General features: G+C 41.9%; 1 protein-coding gene across 1 annotated transcript in view; it reads left to right on the top strand.

Annotated features, from left to right (window-relative positions):
- C7 (complement C7) overlaps positions 1–23,275 on the top strand; it is a 54,943-nt gene that overhangs the window by 2,451 nt on the left and 29,217 nt on the right. Inside the window, exons 2-8 of the mRNA XM_080681834.1 lie at positions 4,230–4,285; positions 6,033–6,108; positions 12,366–12,507; positions 14,704–14,851; positions 15,808–15,946; positions 17,942–18,118; positions 20,386–20,629. Coding sequence (XP_080537960.1) covers positions 4,230–4,285; positions 6,033–6,108; positions 12,366–12,507; positions 14,704–14,851; positions 15,808–15,946; positions 17,942–18,118; positions 20,386–20,629 — 982 coding nt within the window. The remainder of the gene's footprint in view (positions 1–4,229; positions 4,286–6,032; positions 6,109–12,365; positions 12,508–14,703; positions 14,852–15,807; positions 15,947–17,941; positions 18,119–20,385; positions 20,630–23,275) is intronic.

The following is a 23,275-nucleotide window of genomic DNA, read 5'->3' as shown; positions in this document are numbered from 1 at the left end:
ATGTACAAAATATACTTTATTAAATTGCTATCACACTATCTGAATATTTTTACTCATTATATCATAAGCATGTTCTTTTGTCATTGGAACTTATAACATCCTTCTAATGACTACAAAGTATTCAGTCATATTATTTTACCATTGTGCATTTCTATATTGTTAGAAATGTTGCAACTACAGATGTAAGTAAATTGATTTCAAAATCTAACTTCTTCATTTGTATGATGCTCTATGTTCAAAATTCATTGATCAAGGTATTAATTAGGAAATGCCAATGAATTAAATTTGATTCATTTAAATTTCCTATTTAAAAAAAATTGGATATTGGAACCCAGTATTCTACAGAAATTACTATTTTATTTTTACCTTGAACTGGCTCATGGCTCAATAGACAAACACAAATGACCAGACCTGAGGAAATTAGAAGTATGGAAGACAGAAGAAATTGCAGCTGGAACATATTAGAAGAAGGAGGTAGCATTAATGTTTATTCAGAAAGAAGAGAAGAGAATTCTGGGAAATGTAGTTCCAGCTTAGCTGTATCACACAGTATGAAGACACCATATCTTTTTTTAAAAATTATATTTTATTAATTTTTTACAGAGAGAAAGGGAGAGGGATAGAGAGTTAGAAACATCGATGAGAGAGAAATATCGATCAGCTGCCTCCTGCACACTCCCTACTGGGGATGTGCCCGCAACCAAGGTACATGCCCTTGACCAGAATCGAACCTGGGACCCTTGAGTCTGCAGGCCGACGCTCTAACCACTGAGCAAAACCGGTTAGGGCATCTTTTTTTTTTTTTTTTAATGAAAGATGATACAGAAGAGACTAGTTCTTTTTTCTTTTTTCCCCAATGTATTTTTATTGATTTCAGAAAGGAAGAGGGAGAGAAAGAAGAAACATCAATGATGAGAATCATTGATTGGCTGCCTCTTGCACGCCCCCTACTGGGGATCGAGCCTGCAAGCTGGGCCTGTGCCCTTGACGGGAATGGAACCCAGGACCCTTCAGTCCACAGGCTGATGCTCTCCACTGAGCCAAATCTAGGCGGACACCATATCTTTTCAACTAAGCAATTCCTTTATAGAGTCAACCCAGACATATGTCTGTCTCTGTCATTAATGTGCCTGTTTATTATTCTACCTTTCCAAAGGCAAGATATGATAGCTGCTTCGTTTTCAGGTATCCAGCTAGCAAATTCTTAGGAAATTATTTTGGTTATTAGATTCAGCTTGCATAACTCATGAACAGAACTGGCTTTGTAATAAGCAGAGCTTCATGGGCTAGGATAAGGAGTTTGTACATGGGGAAGGTGGTGTCAAAGGCACTTATGATGAAAAAAAAAATCCCTAAAATGTAGTTGAAATTTAAAAAAATGCATGTAATAATAGAGTGTTAAAAATGATGTGTGCGTGATGCCTGATTTGGCTGGGAGTCAAAGGCCAGGGACAGGTGCTCAGTGCCCCACATGTTACGGTGGAATGTTGACATTCAATACAGTATTACAGAGAGAAAAGCCCTAAACCTGTCCAGTGTCCCGTGGCCATCTCCATCCTCAAGAGTATGCAAGATTGTGTCCCTTTGGGGATAGAGAATGACACCTTTCTCACATGTGAGAATATCTAAGGGCATAGGCTGGTTGACTGGCCTGCCTTTAGTAGGACAAATCGACACAGCAGGATCAGTTGCACCTGGACATCAGCATTTGAGAGAACAAGAATGTGCCACACTATCCCATGGATTAGACGTGGGCCTTTGTGTTGTCAGATGCTCCGCCCGAGGGACTGTCTGCTGGATAAAGCGATGCAACGGACAGCATCAGTATGGGTAGGGCTCTGGTGAGAGTCAGGAGTGATTGACAAAAAGATGAGTCATTTGTGCAAGAGAAGAGTAGTTGTAGATTCCCAGTGGGTGGGTGGGGCATCCAAAGAACCACAAAAACTCTGTGAGAGATAAAGAATTGGCATCAATCATCCAACACACTCTGATTTACCATCACCAGAGTCCTGCTGAATGAGTCCAGCAACGTCACCCTCGTACATTTTTTTAAAAATATATTTTCATTGATTTTTTACAGAGAGAAAGGGAGAGGGATAGAGAGTTAGAAACATCGATGAGAGAGAAACATCGATCAGCTGCCTCCTGCACACCTCCCACTGGGGATGTGCCCGCAACCAAGGTACGTGCCCTTGACCGGAATCGAACCTGGGACCTTTCAGTCCGCAGACTGACGCTCTATCCACTGAGCCAAACCGGTTTCGGCACCCTCGTACATTTTAAAAAATATATTTTCATTGATTTCAGAGAGGAAGGGAAAGGGAGAGAGAGATAGAAACATCAGTGATGAGAGAGAACCATCGATCGGCTGCCTCCTACACGCCCCCCACTAGGCGACAGAGCCCAGACATGTGACCTTGACTGGAATCAAACCTGGGACCCTTCAGTCCTTAGGCCGACACTCTATCCACTGAGCCAATCTGGCTCGGGCACCCCAATACATATAATAATAATTTTTTAAAAATGTCCTTTTTGGCTCTTTCTCTTTCACTCCTGCTGCTCTGACTTGGAAGAAGATAAGAGGCAGCTTGGGGGAGGAACGGGGGAGAAGTCGGAGAACACCCCTCCCCTCTCGTGAGCATCCAGGAACTGGGAGCAGGAGAGACATTTGAAATCCGATGATAAATTGAAATTTGACTGTTAACTTGTTTCAGAATGTTTATTTTCTGAAAATTTGCTAATGCCTGGGAGTGACTAATACAGCTCTGAGATAGGCTTTCCCCGGGACAGGAAAAGTGAGAGCTGAGAGACGTGTTGAGAAAGGAAAGAGGAACATGTTTATAATTAACAAATAAAACCATTTGAAGGTGTTGCTTTGCATTATATGCTTCATGTGTCTGTTGAAAACTCAGGAAGCATCCTAGCTCCTCCATCATTATTTACTCATTTCCACGTGGCCCACAGCTCCTTGGGTGTGCTGGTCAGAATAAGAGACTAAAGGATTTGTACGAGTTTAAAAGACAGAGGCAGGCAAGAAGGGTTTTATAACCGAAGGGGACCGGGGATCTCGGAGGGGAGTGGGAGGGTCTGGAAAAAAGGTTGGGAAGCCACTCGACAGCGAGACTGAGAGAAGAGAGGTTTGGGGCAGAAGAGGAAGAATACTGGCCTGTTAGCACGAGGGGTCGGATGATTTTAAAGACGTTTATACTGGGTTATGAATTGAATGCATTTGATATTCTTCGAGCGTCTCCAGTAAAGATTTGAATTATATGTCCTGCACCTTCAGTTGTCAGGTAATGTAGGCAGATACTTAAAAGTAAAAGTAAGGTAATAAAAATCACCTATGATTTCACTAGCGGAAATAAACTTTTATCCTGTTATACTTCTTCATAGGTTTTCCAATACACATTTGGTTTTTCAAACAAAACGTAATTACATTCTACACACAATTCTGTCACCTGTCAGACCCTCACACCTGGCTGGTGTTGCAGGTAAGGAGGGACCAAAGGCCTAGAGGCTCTTCAGGGACCGCAGGAGCCACCCACAGAACTAAGGAGTGCGACGCACGGCACCGCCTCCCCAGCCAGGGATGTGTCTCAACCTCCGAGTCTTCATCTATGAAGCTTATTTCCCTTTTAACTCCTCCGCTCTCAGCCCTGCTCTTCCTTCCAGGCCTCTCCTCTCTGGGTGTCCTCCTGAGTGCAGAACTTAGAGGGAAGGACAGTGGAGAAAGGAACTAAAAGATGATGGGACCTTAAAGAAATGCTTGGGACAATTTAACTCCAGTGAGCATTATTTATTGCCCATCCCCTAGTTGTTTTTACAGAAATGAAGCGTAGGCCCAGCCGGTGTGGCCCAGTGGTTGGGCATCGACCTAGGAGCCAGGAGGTCCCGGTTCTATTCCCAGTCAGGGGGTGTGCAGGAGGCAGTCAATCGATGATTCTCTCTCATTATTGATGCTTCTCTCTTTCTCTCCCTTTCCCTTTCTCTCTGAAATAAATAAAAATACACACACACACACACACACACACACACACACACACACGAACAGTAGGAGGTAAGCTTAACTCTTTTTTAAAATAGAAATTTAAAAGACAAGTAGAGTCACCAAATTTTCTGGGTCCTGTCTCTTTATATTCCTAAATCACAAATCTTGACTTGTACAAATGCATTGGCTTTCAACTCATTCAAGAAATGCAAACTAAAATAATGCTTTTATTTCCCCCCAGGCTATAAGTTTCTTCATCTTGGTGGGATTTATAGCAGAGTTCCCAGTTTTTGCAAGGTGAGAATTGTTTGGATTGTGTGTGGAAATGATTAAAATTGTTTTTTTTTGTTTTTAGGATATTTTTTAGTGCAGCCTGAGCATGTTTATCTCTTCAGCGCTGTATCTTCCCACATCTTGGGAAAAGGCAATGATAGCAAAAGCCTGTTTTATTCTTACTGTATTTGCTGCAAGGAAGGAACCTGAAGATGAAAAATACCTCACGGTTTCCTGCTTGTCCCAGCTGTGGTTTCACCCGCCTTTCGGAGAATCGCGGCTGCCTTACGCAGCTCAGAGCAGGATTTGATCTTTAAATGCAGTCATTGCAAAACATTCTTTGGATTTTAAAGGTCGAGAGTCTTTTCAGACACAGGTTTAGTGGCTCTCGGGGCCTGGAGAACGCAGCCTCATTTACCCACGGCCTTGTTTTGCTTTCGCGGTCAGTTTGCAGGACGGGATCGGGTCAGTTCACTCTATGAAACTATCGGAATATGTGTCAGGCGCTGAGCTAGTGACCGGGGACCACGCAGCTCTGCGCGCCTGCTGCGTGGTTGGGAACGGGAAGCAGTTGATTTCCATACACACGTGCTCGGGGCTCTCTCTGCCAGAGGCCTGGACAGGGCGCACCGGGAGCGCAGAGGAGGTGAGGCCAAGCGCGCTTCCCTCCCTAAGCTTCGCTCTTTGGGGAAGGCTGCAGCCTGTCCTTGGGACCCAAAATAGAAACATAGTAAGTTCACATTGTTTAAGGGTCCATAATTCTAAGGCACTGGGAGCCTTGGTGCCACGTCAAGACTGCAGGTTAGCAAGGCTGGCTCCATAAAAGCACCTGAGACACACATACTGCAGAACCGGCTCCTTCTTGTCAAGGTCACCCGATGGCCCGAGGATAAGCGCAGGTCACCCGAAGATGCTTCCAAGGCTGGAAATGTGCTTGAAACGCAGAAATCAGGAGTCCCCACTCCTTTACCCTTTGTGGATGTGCGAGGGGAATTTCTTAGGGCTAAGCCATGTGACCTCCACCCAGCTGGAGTTAAGCATGGTGTGAGCGCCAACGCTCCATTTGCGACATGTACTTTATTGGAGTGTACTTATTTAGGCTCGGATTTCCCCTCGGTGGGTGTGTGCTTGAGAAGGGACCTAAAAGAACAGGGGCGCATTTGAAAATAAATTCCTGTCCATTTAGCCCTTGCTCGTTTTCAGTATCCCACTTCTCCCAGGGTCTTTCTAGAATTCCTGGTCTCCCGGGTTCGAGAGTTTTTGAGTAACTTTTTCATTCATCACTCAGAATCCTTCTGTAGGCTACAATGTCTTCCTGCCAGATGGTCTCACGTATCCCTCCCGACTCTGACCACTCCCCTATCTATATATCCGTAACATCATCCCGTACTCATTCCTATCGTGAAATCTTTTAGATTAGGTTTATTGCATTACGGATTACGGTTGTATTATTGGTCTGTGATCACTAGTTGATGCATCTGTGTCTTTGTCTTCCCTGCTATCAACAGTTAGTGACCTATCTCTTTTAATATGTCTACAACTGTAGTGTTTCCACAGTGCCTGGTACATGATAGATGTTTAATAAATGTCAACCCCTCAAAAAGTGGGTCCCTTTTACATATTTTAAAAATATATTTTGGGATACTTTTGGTTTCTCTTCGGAAGTAAATTTGTGAAGCAATTTTTGACTGTACCTGACTGTTTTTGACTGTTCTCTGTGTCCCCTCTCTCTCTTATCTTTCCACCTGCGTTATGATGAACCGTTTGACAGCGCCTCTTCTCCCATCAATTGCCAGTGGGGTTCCTTCGGCCCTTGGTCAGAATGCAACGGCTGCACTAAGTCTCAGGTGGGCCCATGTAGAAACTTGGTATTTATTGCTTATCTGTGAAATAGGTGAGGCGTGGACAAAAGGGCATTCACGTTTGAATGCTATTTTTTGTTTCTTGAAAATGTAATTAGTAATTTTAAAGAAACAGAAGTATAACTTGTATAATAATTAATATTGTAATAAAGTAAAGTCTGCATTCTAGCCTTTTCTCACAGGACTTTTCTATATCTTTTCTAAATCTTACTAGAAATATACATAGGCTAACCATGAAAAGCAGCTCACTAACTCCTGAGCTATTAGAGAAACAAGAACAGCATGAAATGAAATCAGTAGACAATTCAAAACCCGATTCAAGTTTAATGGATTCAACGTGTCTTCTTATTTGAAATAAACACTAACAAGTGGCAAAATCACTGCTTTGTTTTACCTGACAAGTAGTGGATGACCATGAAAAGTCAAACATTTTGCAATGTTTTAAAGTTTTATTTTTTTTTTAAATTGAATTTATTTAAGGAAAGGGTATGGGAGATGTGGATATCCAAAGGGAAGGGCTAAATAAAGAAAAGGGGCCTTGGAGAGAGGTTCGGGGGTTAGCCCGGGCTGAGCTGCTGCTGCCCTTGCCCCCTGGTTGCAAGTCTCATGGGTCCCTTAGAGGTTGGGGGATACGTGCCTGAGGGGGAATGGCACGGGCGTGCTCCTCAGAGGGAGAGCACATCTAAAGTTTCATTTTTAAGTAATACAAACAAAAGACCAGACCTACTTGGGAGATAATAGAGTACTTCTAAAAATATATACTTTTTCTTATTATAAATTACTCATTGGAGAAAAAACAGAAAAGTATACATAAAGAAAATACTACTTATATTCGACCATTTAGAAGAAACCAATATAACAGCATCTTGGTATTTATTTCTTTTGTTTTCTTTCTGTGTGTTTATGATTTTTAAAATTAAGATTATTTGGTCATAGTTTTGTATTCTACTATTTTAACCTAACATACTGTCAGCATAATTTTTTTAAAAATTTGTTTTTTTTTGTTGAGAGTATTACACATGTCCTCTATTTCCCCCCCTTTGTCCCACTCCACCCAGCTCGCACCCCACCCCAATCCTTCTCCGCACTATTGTCTATGTCCATGGGCTATACATATGTATCAGCATGAATTTTTTTAAAATATATTTTATTGATTTTTTATAGAGAGGAAGGGAGAGAGATAGAGAGCTAGAAACATCGATGAGAGAGAAACATCGATCAGCTGCCTCTTGCACACTCCCTACTGTGGATGTGCCTGCAACCAAGGCACATGCCCTTGACTGGAATCGAACCTGGGACTCTTCAGTCCACAGGCCGAAGCTCTATCCACTAAGCCAAACTGGTTAGGGCTATCAGCATGAATTTTAATAGCTGTATTATGTTCCTTATATAAATATATTAAACATATTTATCTACTTTCCTATTGTTTGAGATTTTAGATTATTTACATTTTTGGTTATTATGAATAAAAATTTAGTGAACATTTTTATACATAGGCATATATCCTCTTTTCTGATAATTCTTTAGGATGAATTTGAAAAATATAATGTTTGTTTTATTTTATTTTTAAAATATATTTTTATTGATTTTAGAAAGGAAGGGAGAGGGAGAGAGAAACATTAATGATGAGAGAGAGAATGATGGCGGCATAGGTAAACACCTAAACTGCTGCCTCGCAGAACAATTTCAAAACTACAACTAAAAGACAAAATGGACATCATCCAGAACCACAGGAAGGCTGGCTGAGTGGAAATTCTACAGCAAGAAGGAAAGAGAAAAGCACACTGAGACTCAGAGGAGCTGCAGGAGGCAGAGGTACTGCGACACGTACACAGAGAGGACTGGCAACTGAGTGCGCGGCTGGCTTTCTCAAGCGGGAGGGAGACAAAAGCTCCCGACTGTGCTGAACTCCAGTTCTGGGTGAGACTCTGGGGAGCCAGACTCATACGGTGTGAAACTGGACTGTCAGGAAAGAGAACAGCACACTGGGACTCAGAGGAATTGCAGAGGCAGAGGTACCGAGGTGCGTGCACGCAGAGAAGGTGGGCAACGGAGTACACGGCTGGCTTTCTCAAGTGGGAGGGAGACAAAAGCTCCTGAATGCACTGAACTCTAGTTCTGGGTGAGATCCTGGGGACCCAGACTCATTCGGGGAGAAACTGGACTGTCTGGCAGCGAGCGGAACTCGAGGGCGGCTTTCTCTCAGTGGTGCTTGCAGTGATTACCACGGGAAACTGAGACACAGGGGCCTATTAGGGCAGGGCTGATGGGAAACCAATGTTGTCTGCTCCACCCTGAGATTCCGCCCCATCCAAGCTGAGCACAGAGGCTTTTGCAAGTCTTGTCTCATAAGGGTGTCTCCAGCACAGAAGTTCTCCCAGCCTAGACACAGCTGATCCTCACAGCCAATTGGCTTGGAGGTCAATTCCTCCCAGTGATACAACAACAATCAAGACTTAACTACAACAAGACTGTGCACACAGCCTACAAAGGGGTGCACCAAGAGTGTCCACCTCAGGTAACTGGGGAGGCTGAGCCACTGGGCCATATAGGACACCTAGCACACAAAGCCACTCTATCAACTCAAGGAAGCAGCCAAAATGTGGAGACAAAGAAACAGATCACAAATGAAAGAAATGGAGAAAAGCAAACGACTTGATATAAAGTTCATAACCACGGTTATAAGGTTTTTCAAGAATTTTCTAGAAAAGGCTGATAAATTTAGCGAGACCCTCGAGGATATGAAAAAGGACCAACTAGAAATTAAGCATACACTGACTGAAATAAAAAATATTGTACAGAGATCTAACAGCAGACTAGAGGACCGCAAGAATTAAGTCAAAGGTGTGAAATACAAAGAAGCAAAAAACACTCAACTGGAAAAGCAAAAAGAAAAAAGAATCCAAAAATTTGAAGATAGTGTAAGGAGCCTCTGGGACAACCTCAAGTGTACCAAAATCAGAATTATGGGGTGCTAGAAGAAGAGAGAGAGCAAAAAAACCTATTTGAAGAAATAATGACCGCAAACTTCCCCCACCTGGTGAAAGGAATAGACTTATAAGTCCAGGAAGCGCACAGAACCCCAAACAAAAGGAATCCAAAGAGGACCACACCAATACACATAATTAAAATGCCAAGAGCAAAAGACAAAGAGAGAATATTAAAAGCAGCAAGAGAAAAACAGTTAATTACCTACAAGGGAGCACCCATATGATTGTCAGTGGATTTCTCAACAGAAACTATGCAGGCCAGACGAGAGTGGCAAGAAATTTTTAAAGTGATGAATAGCAAGAACCTACAACCAAGATTACTCTACCCAGCAAAGTTATCATTCAGAATTGAAGGTCAGATAAAGAGCTTCACAGATAAGAAAAAGCTAAAGGAGTTCATCACCACCAAACCAGTATTATATGAAATGCTGAAAGGTATTCTTTAAGAAGAGGAAGAAGAAGAAAAAGGTGAAGATAAAAATTATGAACAACAAATACATATCTATCAACAAGTGAATCTAAAAATCAAGTGAATAAAAATATCTGATGAACAGAATAAACTGGTGAATATAACAGAATCAGGGGCATAGAAAGGGAGTGGACTGACAATCCTCGGGGGGGAAGGAGTATGGGGGGTGCAGGAAGAGACTGGACAAAAAGCGTACACCTATGGATGAGGACAGTGGGGGGGCGGTAAGGGCAGAGGGTGGGGTGGGAACCGGGTGGAGAAGAGCTATGGGGGGGAAAAAGAGGAACAATTGTAATAATCTGAACAATAAAGATTTATTAAATTAAAAAAAAATGATGAGAGAGAATCATTGATCAGCAGTCTCCTGCATGCCCCCTACTGGGAATAGAGCCTGCAACCTGGGCATGTGCCCTTGACAGGAATCAAATCTGGGACCTTTCAGTTCACAGGCTGATGCTTTATTCACTGAGCCAAACCGGCCAGGGCTATAATATTTGTTTTAAAGTTTCTAAACATTTGAATGTTCAAATATTTTTTATTGAAATATTATTGACATGTAACATTATAATAGTTTCAGGTGCGCAATATTATTCAATATTTGTAAACTACTTTAGAAGTGGTGCTGTTTGGATAACAATATGTATTTAAAATTTATTTTTTTAAGTTATTTGAACAACAGAAACATATTGCAGAACATAATTTTGAAGCATCATCATAATCATCATTTTCATCAAGCATTTATTTAATACCTCTGTGAGTGGTATTTACAAAATAAGTTACACAATTGCAGAACTTGGCTTCTGGCAAATATAATAGATGACAACTCTGATTATAGGCAAAAAAGTACGTGAATAACAAGGCGAACATCAGACAAACACCTACCACAGAAAACATTTTTATAATTTTAAAAATGTTAAGAAAGAACACTAAATAGAAGTAGATAGAAGGTATTTTTCATATTAGCATTTTTTTTCTCGTTGAGAGAAGGTCATGATGCAATGGATGCATCCTAGCTTATACAATCAAAATTTTCATCCAAATAGAGACAAGTGAAAATGAAAAAGGGGTCATAAGATCACAATCTGACAGGTGAGAATGAGACTGCTGAGCGTAGGCAGTCATCAAGGTCCTCCTGACAGACAGGGAGGGAAAACATCACTTATACAACAACACAGTCCGTGCTTTGAACTTCAGAGAATGACAAATTAATCAGCCATACATGAGGGGTGTCTTCATCAATTAAATACAGAAACTAAAAACTTATTAAGAAATTGTACTGAGCCCAGCTGGTGTGGCTCAGTGGTTGAGTGTTGACCTATGAACTAGGAGGTCACATTTCTTGGTCAGAGCACATGCCTGGGTTGCAGGCTTGATCCCCAGTAGGGGGTGTGCAGGAGTCAGCTGATCACTGATTCTATCATCATGGATGTTACTATCTCTCCCTCTCCCTTCTTCTCTTTCTGAAATCAATAAAAATATCATAATAATAAAAAAAATAAACTGTACTGAGTTCCATCCCCCACTGAGAAATGCCAGAGCCAGGCCCAGGCTGATGTAAAATTGCTCAGAGTTCATATCATATTCCTGTGACCCTTTGTCCCAAGAATCCCCACTTCTAACCAGTTTAAGATGCATGAATAGACTCAACATATGTAGTCTTCCCTGTTGGTCTTTGCTCAAGGATACATGCTCTGGAATGTCAGATTTTACTCATTTTTATTAATGGGGAAGAGCTGAGTATAGGAAGAGGCTTTGATGATGCACCTTTGAGGAGGGAAAAAGTTTTGTAGATCTTTTTTGTTGTTTAAACATTGGATACATGTTGATTGTTGCATTTTAGGACGATTAGTTGTTTCTCAATTTGCTTGATGATTTTCTAAATTTTCCCCTCCTGCCCCTTCCTCCCCCACCTCCTCAGAGGTTTGCTTTTGAGCTGGTTCCCATTTTCGACGTCAAGGATTTTGATTGTTTCTTAACATCCTATTGTAGATGCAGCTTCACCTTTGGACTACTAAGGCTTCTGTTTTGTAAAGTTTTTTAAAATACATTTTTTTATTGATTTCAGAGGGAGGGAGATAGAAACATCAATGTAAGAGAAACATCGATTGGCTGCCTCCTGCAAGCCCGGCATGTGCCCTGACTGGGAATCCTGGTTCAGAGGTCAATGCTCAACCACTTAGCCACACAGGCCAGGCTTCTGTTTTGTAAATTTGACTTCCATGTGAACACATTTCTATCTGGATTGTTTTGCCTTGACTTGCCTTCCTGACAAAGGGTTAACATTCAGTTCAAATCAATTGCCACCATTTTCCCAAAGTTTTCCATAACTCCACCTCATCTCAGTCCTCTTCCCAAAACCATTACCCTCTCTCCAGCCAAATTCACTGTCACCCTTCTAATTAGCTCTTGGTACAACGCTTTGGCAAAGACATTAATCTTTTATATTTCAGTCCATTTGCATACATGTTTACCCAACTAATTCTTTCAGGTTACTTTCTTAAAGACTCTCTAATATATATATATTTTTAGCACTCACTCCTGAGAGTAAATATACACATGCATATATATAAATATAACATATTATCTGTAATAATAACCCAAGTGTCACTGGACTCAAGGACAAGTGGGTCTGTGGGTTCATTGATTTTGTAGGTTTTACTTCTGTGGGATCCAGGACCATTTCCCAGACATTGTTTCTCCAATTGTATTAATGTTTCTCAGATTTTATTTCTCAGATAAAGGAATCTGGAGCTATCGATAAGCACTACCTGTTCTTTGTTTAGATTCGCAGGCGGATGATTGATGTTTATGCACAGTATGGTGGCCAACCTTGTGCCGGAAGTGCTTTTCAGACCCAAGCGTGTGAACCTACACAAGGCTGTCCAGCGGAAGACGGATGTGGAGAGCGTTTCAGGTGTTTTTCAGGTACTGGTTTTCCATAGGCAGAGTGTAAATTCCAATGTTATTTGTTTAAATTGCTCGGTACATATTTGTTGAATTTTACTGAATTTATACTGATCTATAAATTAATTTTCCTCAAATATCAGTATCATTGTTATTGGCATGATAATCACACTCAACTATTATTCTTTTAAATGTAAAGGGAGGCATATGGTAATAAAAGTGGGAAAATTTTTTGCCTCTTTGAAAGAAAAAAAAAAGACAATTGGCAGAACCAAACATTCTTGGCATTGCACTGAGACTGGGAAAAAACAATGTTACTACCAAAATCATTATTATGTTTATAAGAAAAGCAACTCTAATAACTAATCAAGGAGCAATACAGGTCACCCTTATGCATGGGTGATTGAAACATAGTTTTTCCATTATTATTTGATTTATTGTTTATGTTGCATTTGTGCCGTCAGATTAACTCAACAAGCTTCAGCAAGCATTTATTGTTCTTGTTATAGTCCAGATATAGTGATGAGTGTTGTGGATTTAGAAATAAAACACATAGCCTCTTCCCTCAAAAAAAAAATTTAAGTTTTATGGACAGAATAGTACATAAACAATCCCTGTGTTTGAAGTGTTCCTTAGAAGTCCTTGTCAGACTCCAATTTTACTTTCACATCCCACATCACATGACACCTCCTTTGAGAAGCCATCCCTAAACCTCTAACCAAGAGAACTAACTAACAAATCACTTCCGTGTTTCCTATGTACATCTGTAATCGGGAGTACTGGTTGGCCTGGATGTCTCTTGGCAAACTGAACTCTTTAAAAAAATATATTTTTATTGATTTCAGAGAGGGAGAGATAGAAACATCAATGACGAGAGAGAATCATTGATCGGCTGCCTCCTGCACACGTATCCTACTGGGGATTAAGCCCACAACCCAGGCATGTGCCCTTGACTGGAATCGAACCCGGGACCTTTCAGTCCGCAGGCCTACGCTCTATCCACGGAGCCAAATCGGCTAGGGCCAGACTGAACTCTTTGAAGACATGCAAGGTGGTCAAAAGTAGGTTTAGAGTTATGAGTACGCAAAACACAGAGTTTGTTCTTGCATTATTATTTATTTATTAATTATTGTATTTTCCATATGAACAACTGTAAACCGACGTTTGCCCCAGCCTGTATCCTATGTGGTTTTTGAATCTGGAATGCCTGGTACATTCTCAACAAATGTTTGCTGCATGGGCTTGAGGGACAGCATAGAGGGTGTGTGCTAGCCTGTCAAGACAGCGTGTGCAATGCACACTACGGGGACAAGAGGAAGGACGTGCATTGTAGCCTGCGGGGTAGGGATGGTTTCTGAAAGGAGATCATGTGTCATTTGATTCTTGAAGACAAGCAGGTGGTAGGTTGATGAAACCCTTCTGGGCTGAGAGAACTGTAAGTACAAGGTCAGTGGAGACGAGGGAAAGCCTGGCCTTTATTCATGGAAGATCCAGGATGACTAGGGCATGGGAAGCTAGCTGAGTGGCTGCAGAGGATGCTGGGGAGGTTGGTGGGGGTTTGATCATTTATACCCTCCAGTGCATCCTGGGAACCCTGCACTTATGTCTACTGTGACAATCATGTTGTTGAATTGTAATGATCTATGTCTTTATATCTTTCCTGTGACATTGCAAAATGTATTAAGAACCTAACAAATACCATTTTTATTCATATTTGTATCCCCACACCCAGAAGAGTTTCTCAGACAGAGTAGGTGCTAATGTTGAGCTGTAACCTTGTGGCTCAGTTCCCATGCTCTCAAAGCTCACACATCTAAGTCACCAAGAAAAGCAGGACTTTGGCATCTTGGTCAATGATTCCAGAAAAGAAACCGAAAGTTCAAGGGCAGGAGGTCAGTCTGTCCTTCCAGTGGTTGGCATGGTCTGGTTTCGAAGGACTCAGACAAACGGCTTGATGCTCATGAGTGAGAGCCTGGAATTGGAATTCAGGCTTTATTTTCAGTTTTGTGTCTGGCCAAGGTCAGAGTCAATTTTGTGTGTTGCAAAATGAGGACCAAAATAATCACCAGTCCTTCCTGGAACATGCTGAGGATGGATGTTGAATTCACACTGAAATGCCAGTGCATGCTGGGGGCTGCGGGCAGACGATTAGATCCCACGTGGTGGTTTCCTTTCTGCCCTCCTTTATTTTTGTGTGGTTGATTTTCTCATGGTCAGGCCAGTGCATCAGCAAGTCTCTGGTTTGCAACGGGGATTCTGACTGTGATGAAGATGGCACTGATGAGGATGGATGTGAGGACACAGACAGCAGACGTTCCTGTGACCTTGATAAACCTCCTCCCAACATTGAACTTACTGGAAATGGGTAAGGGGCTGGGCGGCCACCTGTGCATATTGGTGGGTTATGATTCTTCATGTTGTTTTGTTTTGTTATTATTTTTTGGTAAGTCTAATAGCAAATCACCTAGTAGCCAACAATTTTTTAAATTTCTATCTGTATACCCATAAACACATATGCAGTAAAATATGGAGTGAACAATTGTCCCAGGACTGTCCTGATTTAAGCACCAAAAGTCTTGCATTCAAGGAAACCTCACAGACCTGGGAAAATCCACATAGTCGGTCACCCTGTTGGAGAGAGAGGGGGAGAGAGAGAGAGGAGAGTGAGAGAGCAGTATATTGGAATATGCAGGCTAAAAAATAATTGCTCAGATGAGCTGGGGACTTTTATTTCCAAGTAAAGTTGAGACAATCCTGTGTTTGTCTTTTCAAAAAGAATTCTGAAGAATTTTTAAGGGTCAGATCCAAGTTAAGATTTCAAGGCTTTAAAGTAATCTACTATAGAATGATAGATGTGATTTTTTTTCTATGATATTTCAAAATGCATTCACAGAGAAGTGATAAAATTACCCTAAAGAGGACACCAGGCAACATGCTAAGAGGCAATCAGTTGAAATTCTTTGCAGAGTGCTCTCTCTCCTCGAAGGTAATCATAATTGTATTGGTTTTATCTGTAGATTCAATTCAAAAGCCAGCTGTTGCCATAGCTACACAAGGACATGTATTTCCCAAACATGTGCTTAGGCTGAAAGAGGTTGGATTTTCCCAGATATTAGTTTTAGCTACCATACCAAGCAAGGGAGGCTGGAGAATGTATGGTATGCACGAGAATCCTGTCCTCTCTCTTTATCTGAGCTCTCTTTCAAAGACATACTTAAATGTAATGTATTTCTAGAGTTCTCTGATGATGCCTTTTCCAGCAAGTGCTATTTCTGATTTTTAACCATCTGTTCTTCCTGTTAAAAAAACACCCCACGGCAGTTACAATGCACTCACCGGCCAGTTCCGGAGCAGAGTCATCAACACGAAAAGTTTCGGCGGTCAGTGCAGAAAGGTGTTCAGTGGGGATAAACCAGACTACTACAGGCTGAGTGCCAATGTCCTCTCCTACACATTTGAGGTACTGAATTACATTGACTTTACTTATTTCCAACCTGTGACTTGTTGCCAGAAATCATTATTTACATGATATATATTTTTGGGGGGTATTTATGGAGAGCTTACTTGTGCCTACTATGTGGTCAATTCTTATAAATGTTTTATATGGACTTAAAAAGAATACCCAGCCCTGCTGGGGTGGCTCAGTGGCTGAGCGTCAACCTATGAACCAAGAGGTCACAATTCTATTCCCAGTCAGGGCACATGCCCAGGTTGCGGGCTCGATCCGCAGTGTGGGGTGTGCAAGAGGCAGCTAATTGATGTTTCTCACTTATCGATGTTTCTATCTCTCTACTCTTTCCCTTCCTCTCTCTTTAAAATCAATAAAAACAAATATATCTATGAAGAATACCCATTATGTAACCCTAGAGCATGGGGCAAGGGTACTTTAACTTGTGTCATTTGATCTGAAATCTCCTTTTGCCTCATTTTCATTTGGCCTCTGCTCCGTGTGGTCTCAGGACCACCTGCTCTGTCCCAGCATGGGTGTTAAAAGTCAAGGCCCTGGTGTGATCATTTCCTCAGAAACATGTTTTTATTCTTCAAACTGTGAAAGATTTCATATGTACAAAAGAGTGTGAATAACATATCTGTGCAACTGGGGAAAAACTGATAGAACAAATACCCATATATGCCCGTCACCCACCTAAAGAAATAGATTACCAGTGACTTAAAGTTCTCGCTTACCCCTCTTTCTTCCTCCTCTCCCCACCTCCCTAAGCCATCGCTATCTTGCCTTGTGTATTAATAACTTCCTTGTTTTTCTGTATATGTGTACTCCCTGTGTCTTTGTCTCCAAATAAAAATTTGTAGTTTCATTTTGACTGTTTTGGGCCCTTTATATAAATAGTGCATAGAGTATATGTTCTTGCATGGATTGTCTCTTTTACTCAAAATTATGGTTTTTGAATTTCATTCATGCTGATGCAGGTGGCATTTTTATTGCTGTTTCCAACTGTTTCTTATGTAATTAAGGAAAATTTAAGAAGATCATACTACCTTGAAAAAAGATGATTCTTGCAGTTAGTTATGTGTAGAGTAGATGGCTAACTAAGGAGTAAGGAGCTGGCTGAACTAAGGAGCTAAGAGGCTTACTCACATAAATTGTACAAAATTGGAAAGTTAAATACACTACGGAATCACATAGAATGTTCCAAAACAAAATCCAAGTAATTTGATTGCATGATGTAACCTATTTGCATCTCTGTTCCTCTCTGTTAGACAAAAATATATATCAAGAAGCAAATGCTTTGTAGTTCTTTTTTTAGTGTAGCCTTGTTAATTTGCTCAATTCTGAGCGAAATGTTCACTGTAAAGGAAAATGGAAGATGTTTGCACACAGATGTATATTTTTTAAAAATATATTTTTATTGATTTCAGAGATGAAGGGAGAGGGAAAGACAGAAACATCAACGATGAGAGAGAATCATTGATTAGCTGCCTTTTGCACGCCCCCTCCTGGGGATCCCACAGATGTATTTTGAGAAGCGCTTGGGATTGCCATTATTGATACCATGTTTCCGGCTTCACAAAAAGTAATTACAGAATAAACCTCATTCCTTATATTCAGGCAGGCCTGCTCTTAATGAGAAGCATAGTTGTTGTTTATTTTTTATATGTTTTTATTGATTTTAGAGAGAGAAGAAGGGAGAGGGAGAGAGAGGGAAACATTGATCAGTTGCCTTCTGTACACACCCTGCCCTGGGATCGAGTCTGCAACTTTGGTATGTGCCCTGACCGGGAATAAAACCAGTGACCTTTCAGTGCACAGGACAACACTCAACCAACGGGGCCACACTGGCCAGGGCAAGGCACACTTGTTTTGTGTCAATAAAGGCCTTTGTCTTTAAAGGTTGTAGGAAGCAAGTATCCATATTAAAGGATCTAAGATAAAAGGTTCTTGATTATGTCCAAGGTCTTAATTTGGTTAGAGCAAAATTTTTCATTTTCTTTATAGGTGAAAATAAATAATGATTTTAATTATGAATTTTACAACAGTAGCTGGTCTTATGTAAAACAAACATCCACAGTGACTTCATCATCTACAAGGAAACGCTCCTTTTTAGGATTTTCATCATCTTCTTCTTCCTCATACAATGGTAATTCAAATTACATGGAAAATCAGAAGAAAAAGGTTAGTATGAAATAAGTTAATTTTTCCATACTTTACCAGTTTAGTTATTTGTAATATTGACAAAAGTGTTTACCAAAAGGATCAGCTTTCATTTTTTAAATAAGGCAATAGTATCTTCCTCAAAGAGAAAATACATTTCTTTAAAAGGTATGATCTCCTCTTGTTAGTTATCTTTGGTATATTTATTTGTACTTTCATTTTTCCATTAAAGTATTTGTACTTATTTGAAAATCTAAAAAAAAAGCTTACCTTCAAATCTTCTAGTTAAAACTTTCCTAAATTTCTCATCCATGATTACTGATGTTACTATTTTAAGTGTTATAATTATAATTTTAAAAATCCAATTAATATATGCTCCCTAAACGATAATGATAGAAAAGATTTAAAATACTTTATTACTTTTGAGATACCAACATTTTCACATAAGGAAGTTAAAAGAGTTAAGATACTTCGTTGTTTTGAAATGTCAAAACTTTCATCTCAGGCAATTAAACAGTTGACATGAATTGTACTACTTGTTACACACTTATTGCTGAAAAAAATTTCAGGCTGATCATAATTTATAATCTGCATATTTTATCTCATTATTTAAGCAAGTAACTTGATTAATAAACCACACAAGAGAGGTATAAAAGTATATTTTATTGGTTTTATGACTAAGAAGCTGAGCTATAAAAACATTGGCCATATCCATATTGTTCACATAAGTGAGGATTTGGTATAAGATAGATTGTTCTTGAACATCATCGAAAGATGCTTAAGAAGTAGTTAAAAGACATCATTATAAAGTGGCTTAACTTATAAATGCTTCAGTATGGGAGATCATTATATGGCCACCCTAAGATGTGGACCCTAAGGACACATTATTTTATATACTTACTAGTGGCCCGGTGCACGAAATTCGTGCACGGGGGCGGGGTGTTCCTCAGCCCAGCCTGCACCCTCTCCAATCTGGGACCCCTCAAAGGATGTGCTACTGCTGGTTTACAGGGATTGAGCCTAAACCAGCAGTCGGACATCCCTCTCACAATCTGGGACTGCTGGCTCCAGCTGCTCACCTGCCTGCCTGCCTGCCTGATTGCCCCTAACCACTCTGCCTGCCAGCGTGCTCGCCCCCAACTGCCCCCGGCTGTTGGCCTGCTTTCCCCCAAATACCCCCGCCAGCATGATCACCCCAACTGCCCCACCTGCCGGCCTGCTTGCCCCCAACTGCCCCCCCTGCTGGCCTGCTCGCCCCCACCTTCCCTCCCCACTGTCCTAATCACTCCCAACTGCCCCCCTGCTGACCTGCTCACTCCAAACCGCCCCCCCCACTGTCCTGATCACCTCCAACTGACCCCCACTGATGGCCTGCTCACCCCCAACTGGCCCCCTGCTGGTCTGCTTACCCCCAACGGCCCCTGCTGTCCCATCCTGGCCTGATCACCCCCTGGCGACCCAAGGTCCCAGCTCCTCCTTTTTTTCTTTTTCTTTTTTTTTCAGCACCTCCTTGAGCGGAGGCCAGGGCCAGCTAGACGCAAGTATCTAGGATTTATTTATCTTCTATAATTGAAACTTTGTAGCCTTGAGTGGAGGCCAGGGCTGGCCAGGGCGGGCGGGAAGTTTGGCTTTCTCCGTCACCGGGGGCAACTCAAGCCTCCTGCTCCCTCCAGCTCCGTGGCTGCCACCATTTTTGTTGGAATTTATTTATCTTCTATAATTGAAACGTTGTAGCCTTGAGTGGAGGCCAGGGCCAGCCAGGGCGGGCGGGAAGCTTGGTTTCCTCCATTGCCGGGGCAACCCAAGCCTCCTGCTTGCTCCAGCTCCGTGGCCGGCTGCCATTTTGGTTGGGTTAATTTGCATACTTGCTCCTGATTGGCTGGTGGGTGTGGCTTGGCATAGCAGAGTGATGGTTAATTTGCATGTTTCTCTTTTATTAGTGTAGATTTGTGAAATTATTTAGCATTTAATGAAGTTGGTACTCTTTTTGTAGTTGACAAACTACATTAACAAGTTGGTCATGGGTTTTAAAGGTCATGTATAAAAGAAGTTACCATGACATCCCTCAGGTATTATTCCTATTTGGGATTCCAAAAATTTCTTGGATTGCTTCAAGTGAGTGGGCCCAGAAGAGACCTTGTCATGCAGCAGAATTAAACTTCATATAGACTGGGTGGAAGGTGGCAGCTGAGGAAGAGGCAGTTGATGGAGACATTGGACAGGGAACTATGACCATTACCTTTTCATCTTCCACCTAAAACTCCTTTTACTGTTTCCTCTTCCCACAGAGTTATCAATTGTTGGTTCTTCAGAACACTGTGGAAGTGGCTCAGTTCATCAATAACAATCCGGAATTTTTACAACTCGCTGAGCCGTTCTGGAGGGAACTCTCTTATCTCCCCTCTCTGTACGACTACAGCGCCTATCGACAATTAATAGAAAAGTATGGGACACATTTTCTGCAGTCTGGATCCTTAGGAGGAGAGTACAAAGTTCTCTTTTATGTGGACACAGAAAAAATGAAGCAAAGTGGTAGGGTATTTTTAAAAATTTTATGTAAAAGCATTGCGGGGATTGTAATGGGGAATAACATGGAGTTAAACTTTAAAGCTCAAAATAAGACAAATAGAAATTAAATTACAAAGGCATCCCAAATGGTATGAATCCATTACATTTTACTCAAAATCTTACAGGCTTTAAGAAAAGCCTGCCTACTCTTTTAGTGCCCTGAAATGTGAGTTAATCCATTATCATCATTGGTTATCTAGAGAGGATGTTGACTGGGTTTTTAGAACATCTTTTAACCTTTCCCATTTCTCAGATTACACATTATTCCTCAAGGGAAGCTAATGAGGAATTGACCATTATTACAGAAATTAATGTGTTTTGTTTTGTATTTTTTTAAGTGTGGAATTTTTTTTTTTTAAATATGTTTTTATTGATTTCAGAGAGGAAGGGAGGGGGAGAGAGAGATAGAAACATCAACGATGAGAGAGAATCATTGATCAGCTGCCTCCTGCATGCCCCACACTGGGGAGCCAGGCTGCAACCAGGCATGTGCCCTGACCGGGAATTGAACCGTGACCTCCTGGTTCATAGATCAATGCTCAACCACTGAGCCACGCTGGCTGGGCCAAGTTACATGTTTTAGCAATGACCCTCACTGTTACCCAGTGCGACAGCCACTCTAATTCTTGTCCCACAGACTGAGAAATGGAGACCTATGAAAGAGTATATAAATAGGTCGTAAGAATGTCTAACTGGCTCCAGAGCCAACTTAGTTTTTCCCTTCTGCTACGTGTCTGATAAGAATGCCTTGTTTTTGCTAGAATCAGAGCATGCCACTGAGTTTGCATTTTGCAAATCCTCACCAGCTGCCCTAATGTGGGAAGGGAGAGAGTGGTGTCTTCGTATTCACTCTTCCTCTCCAGAGACCTTTTGGTCTTGGTTTACTAATGTTCCCAGGAAAACCTGTCCCTTCTCAACTTTACCCTTAAGCTGATGCCCACACCTCCTTCTTCATTCCAATCATTCTCAGGATGCTTCTTATCAGTTAAGATGCCCTTATAACCTTGGAGGAGAGTCAGACTCCTTTTCTTAAAAAACACGTTTAAATATTTCATTAAAGCAGCATTTTAAAAATGTTAGGCAGCACAGTTCATTTACTATTCTATAACAAGAAATAATTAATAAATAGCTGCTACTAAAATATGATGGTAAAATTAGAACAATAGGTTTAAAATTTGATCCTGCAGGATTCAGGTCAGGTGTCTACTTGATATACCCGTCATTAGGAAATCATGTGCAAATGTCCCCGATTGTCTCATTATATTTTTACCAGAGAGAATGCAAGGTCGGGGGAGTGTCCCTCAGCCCAGCCTGCACCCTCTCCAATCTGGGACCCCTTGAGGGATGTCCAACTGCCCGTTTAGGCCCGATCCCGGTAGGATTGGGCCTAAACGGGCAGTCGGACAACACTCTCACAATCCAGGACTGCTGGCTCCCAACTGCTCGCCTGCCTGCCTTCCTAATTGCCCCTAACTGCTTCTGCCTGCCAGCCTGATCACCCCCTAACCACTCCCTGCCAGCCTGATTGATGCCTAACTGCTCCCCTGCCAGCCTGTTTGCCCCTAACTGTCCTCCACTGCAGGCCTGGTCACCCCTAACTGCCCTCCCCTGCAGGCCTGGTCCCCCCCAACTGCCCTTCCCTGCAGGCCCAGTTGCCCCCAACACCCCTCCTCTGCCGGCCTGGTCACCCCTAACTGCCCTCCTCTGCAGGCTTGATTGCCCCCAACTGCCCTCCCTTGCAGGCCTGGTCCCTCCCAACTGCCTTCCCCTGCTGGCCATCTTGTGTCCACATGGGGGCAGCCATCATGTGTGTTGGAGTGACGGTCAATTTGCATAATATTCTTTTATTAGATAGGATAGAGACCTGGTGCATGGTGGGGGCCAGCTGGTTTGCCCTGAAGTGTGTCCCGGATCAGGATGGGGGTTCCTTTGGGGTGTGGGGTGGCCTTGGCGAGGAGCCTGTGGTGGTTTGCAGGCTGGCCACGCCCCCTGGTGACCCAAGCGTAGGCCCTGGGATCTGGGATTTATTTATCTTCTACAATTGAAACTTTGTATCCTGGAGCGGAACCAAGCCTTCCGCTCGCTCTGTGGCAGCAGCCATTTCTGTTGGGATTTATTTATCTTCTATAATTTAAAGTTTGTAGCCTTAAGCAGAGGCCAAGGCAGGCCAGGGCTGCAGAAGCTTGGCTTCCTCCATCGCCGGGGGCAACCCTAGCCTCCTGCTCTCTCCAGCTCCGTGGCTGCCGCCATTTTTGTTGGGATTTATTTATCTTCTATCATTGAAACTTTGTAGCATTGAGTGGAGGCCTGGGCCGGCAAGGGCAGGCAGAAAGCTTGGCTTCCTCCATTGCCGGGGAAACCCAAGCCTCCCTCCTGCTCTCTCTTTGGCCACAGCCATCTTGGTTGGGTTTATTTGCATACTCGCTCCTGATTGGTTGGTGGGAGTGGCTTATGGGTATAGTGGAGTTTGGTCAATTTGCATATTACCCTTTTATTAGATAGGATTGTATTATTTTCCATGTAAAACAACTGTAACGTTACTTTTGCCCCACCCTGTATATGCCCCCAATTATTATTAAAGAAATATTGAGGTTATTATGTTTAATAAAA

This window comes from Plecotus auritus (genome assembly GCF_963455305.1).
Source record: "Plecotus auritus genome assembly, chromosome: 7".
Lineage (NCBI taxonomy): Eukaryota > Metazoa > Chordata > Mammalia > Chiroptera > Vespertilionidae > Plecotus > Plecotus auritus.
Note: the sequence above shows the minus strand (reverse complement) of the source record. Positions and strands in the feature narration are given on the sequence as shown.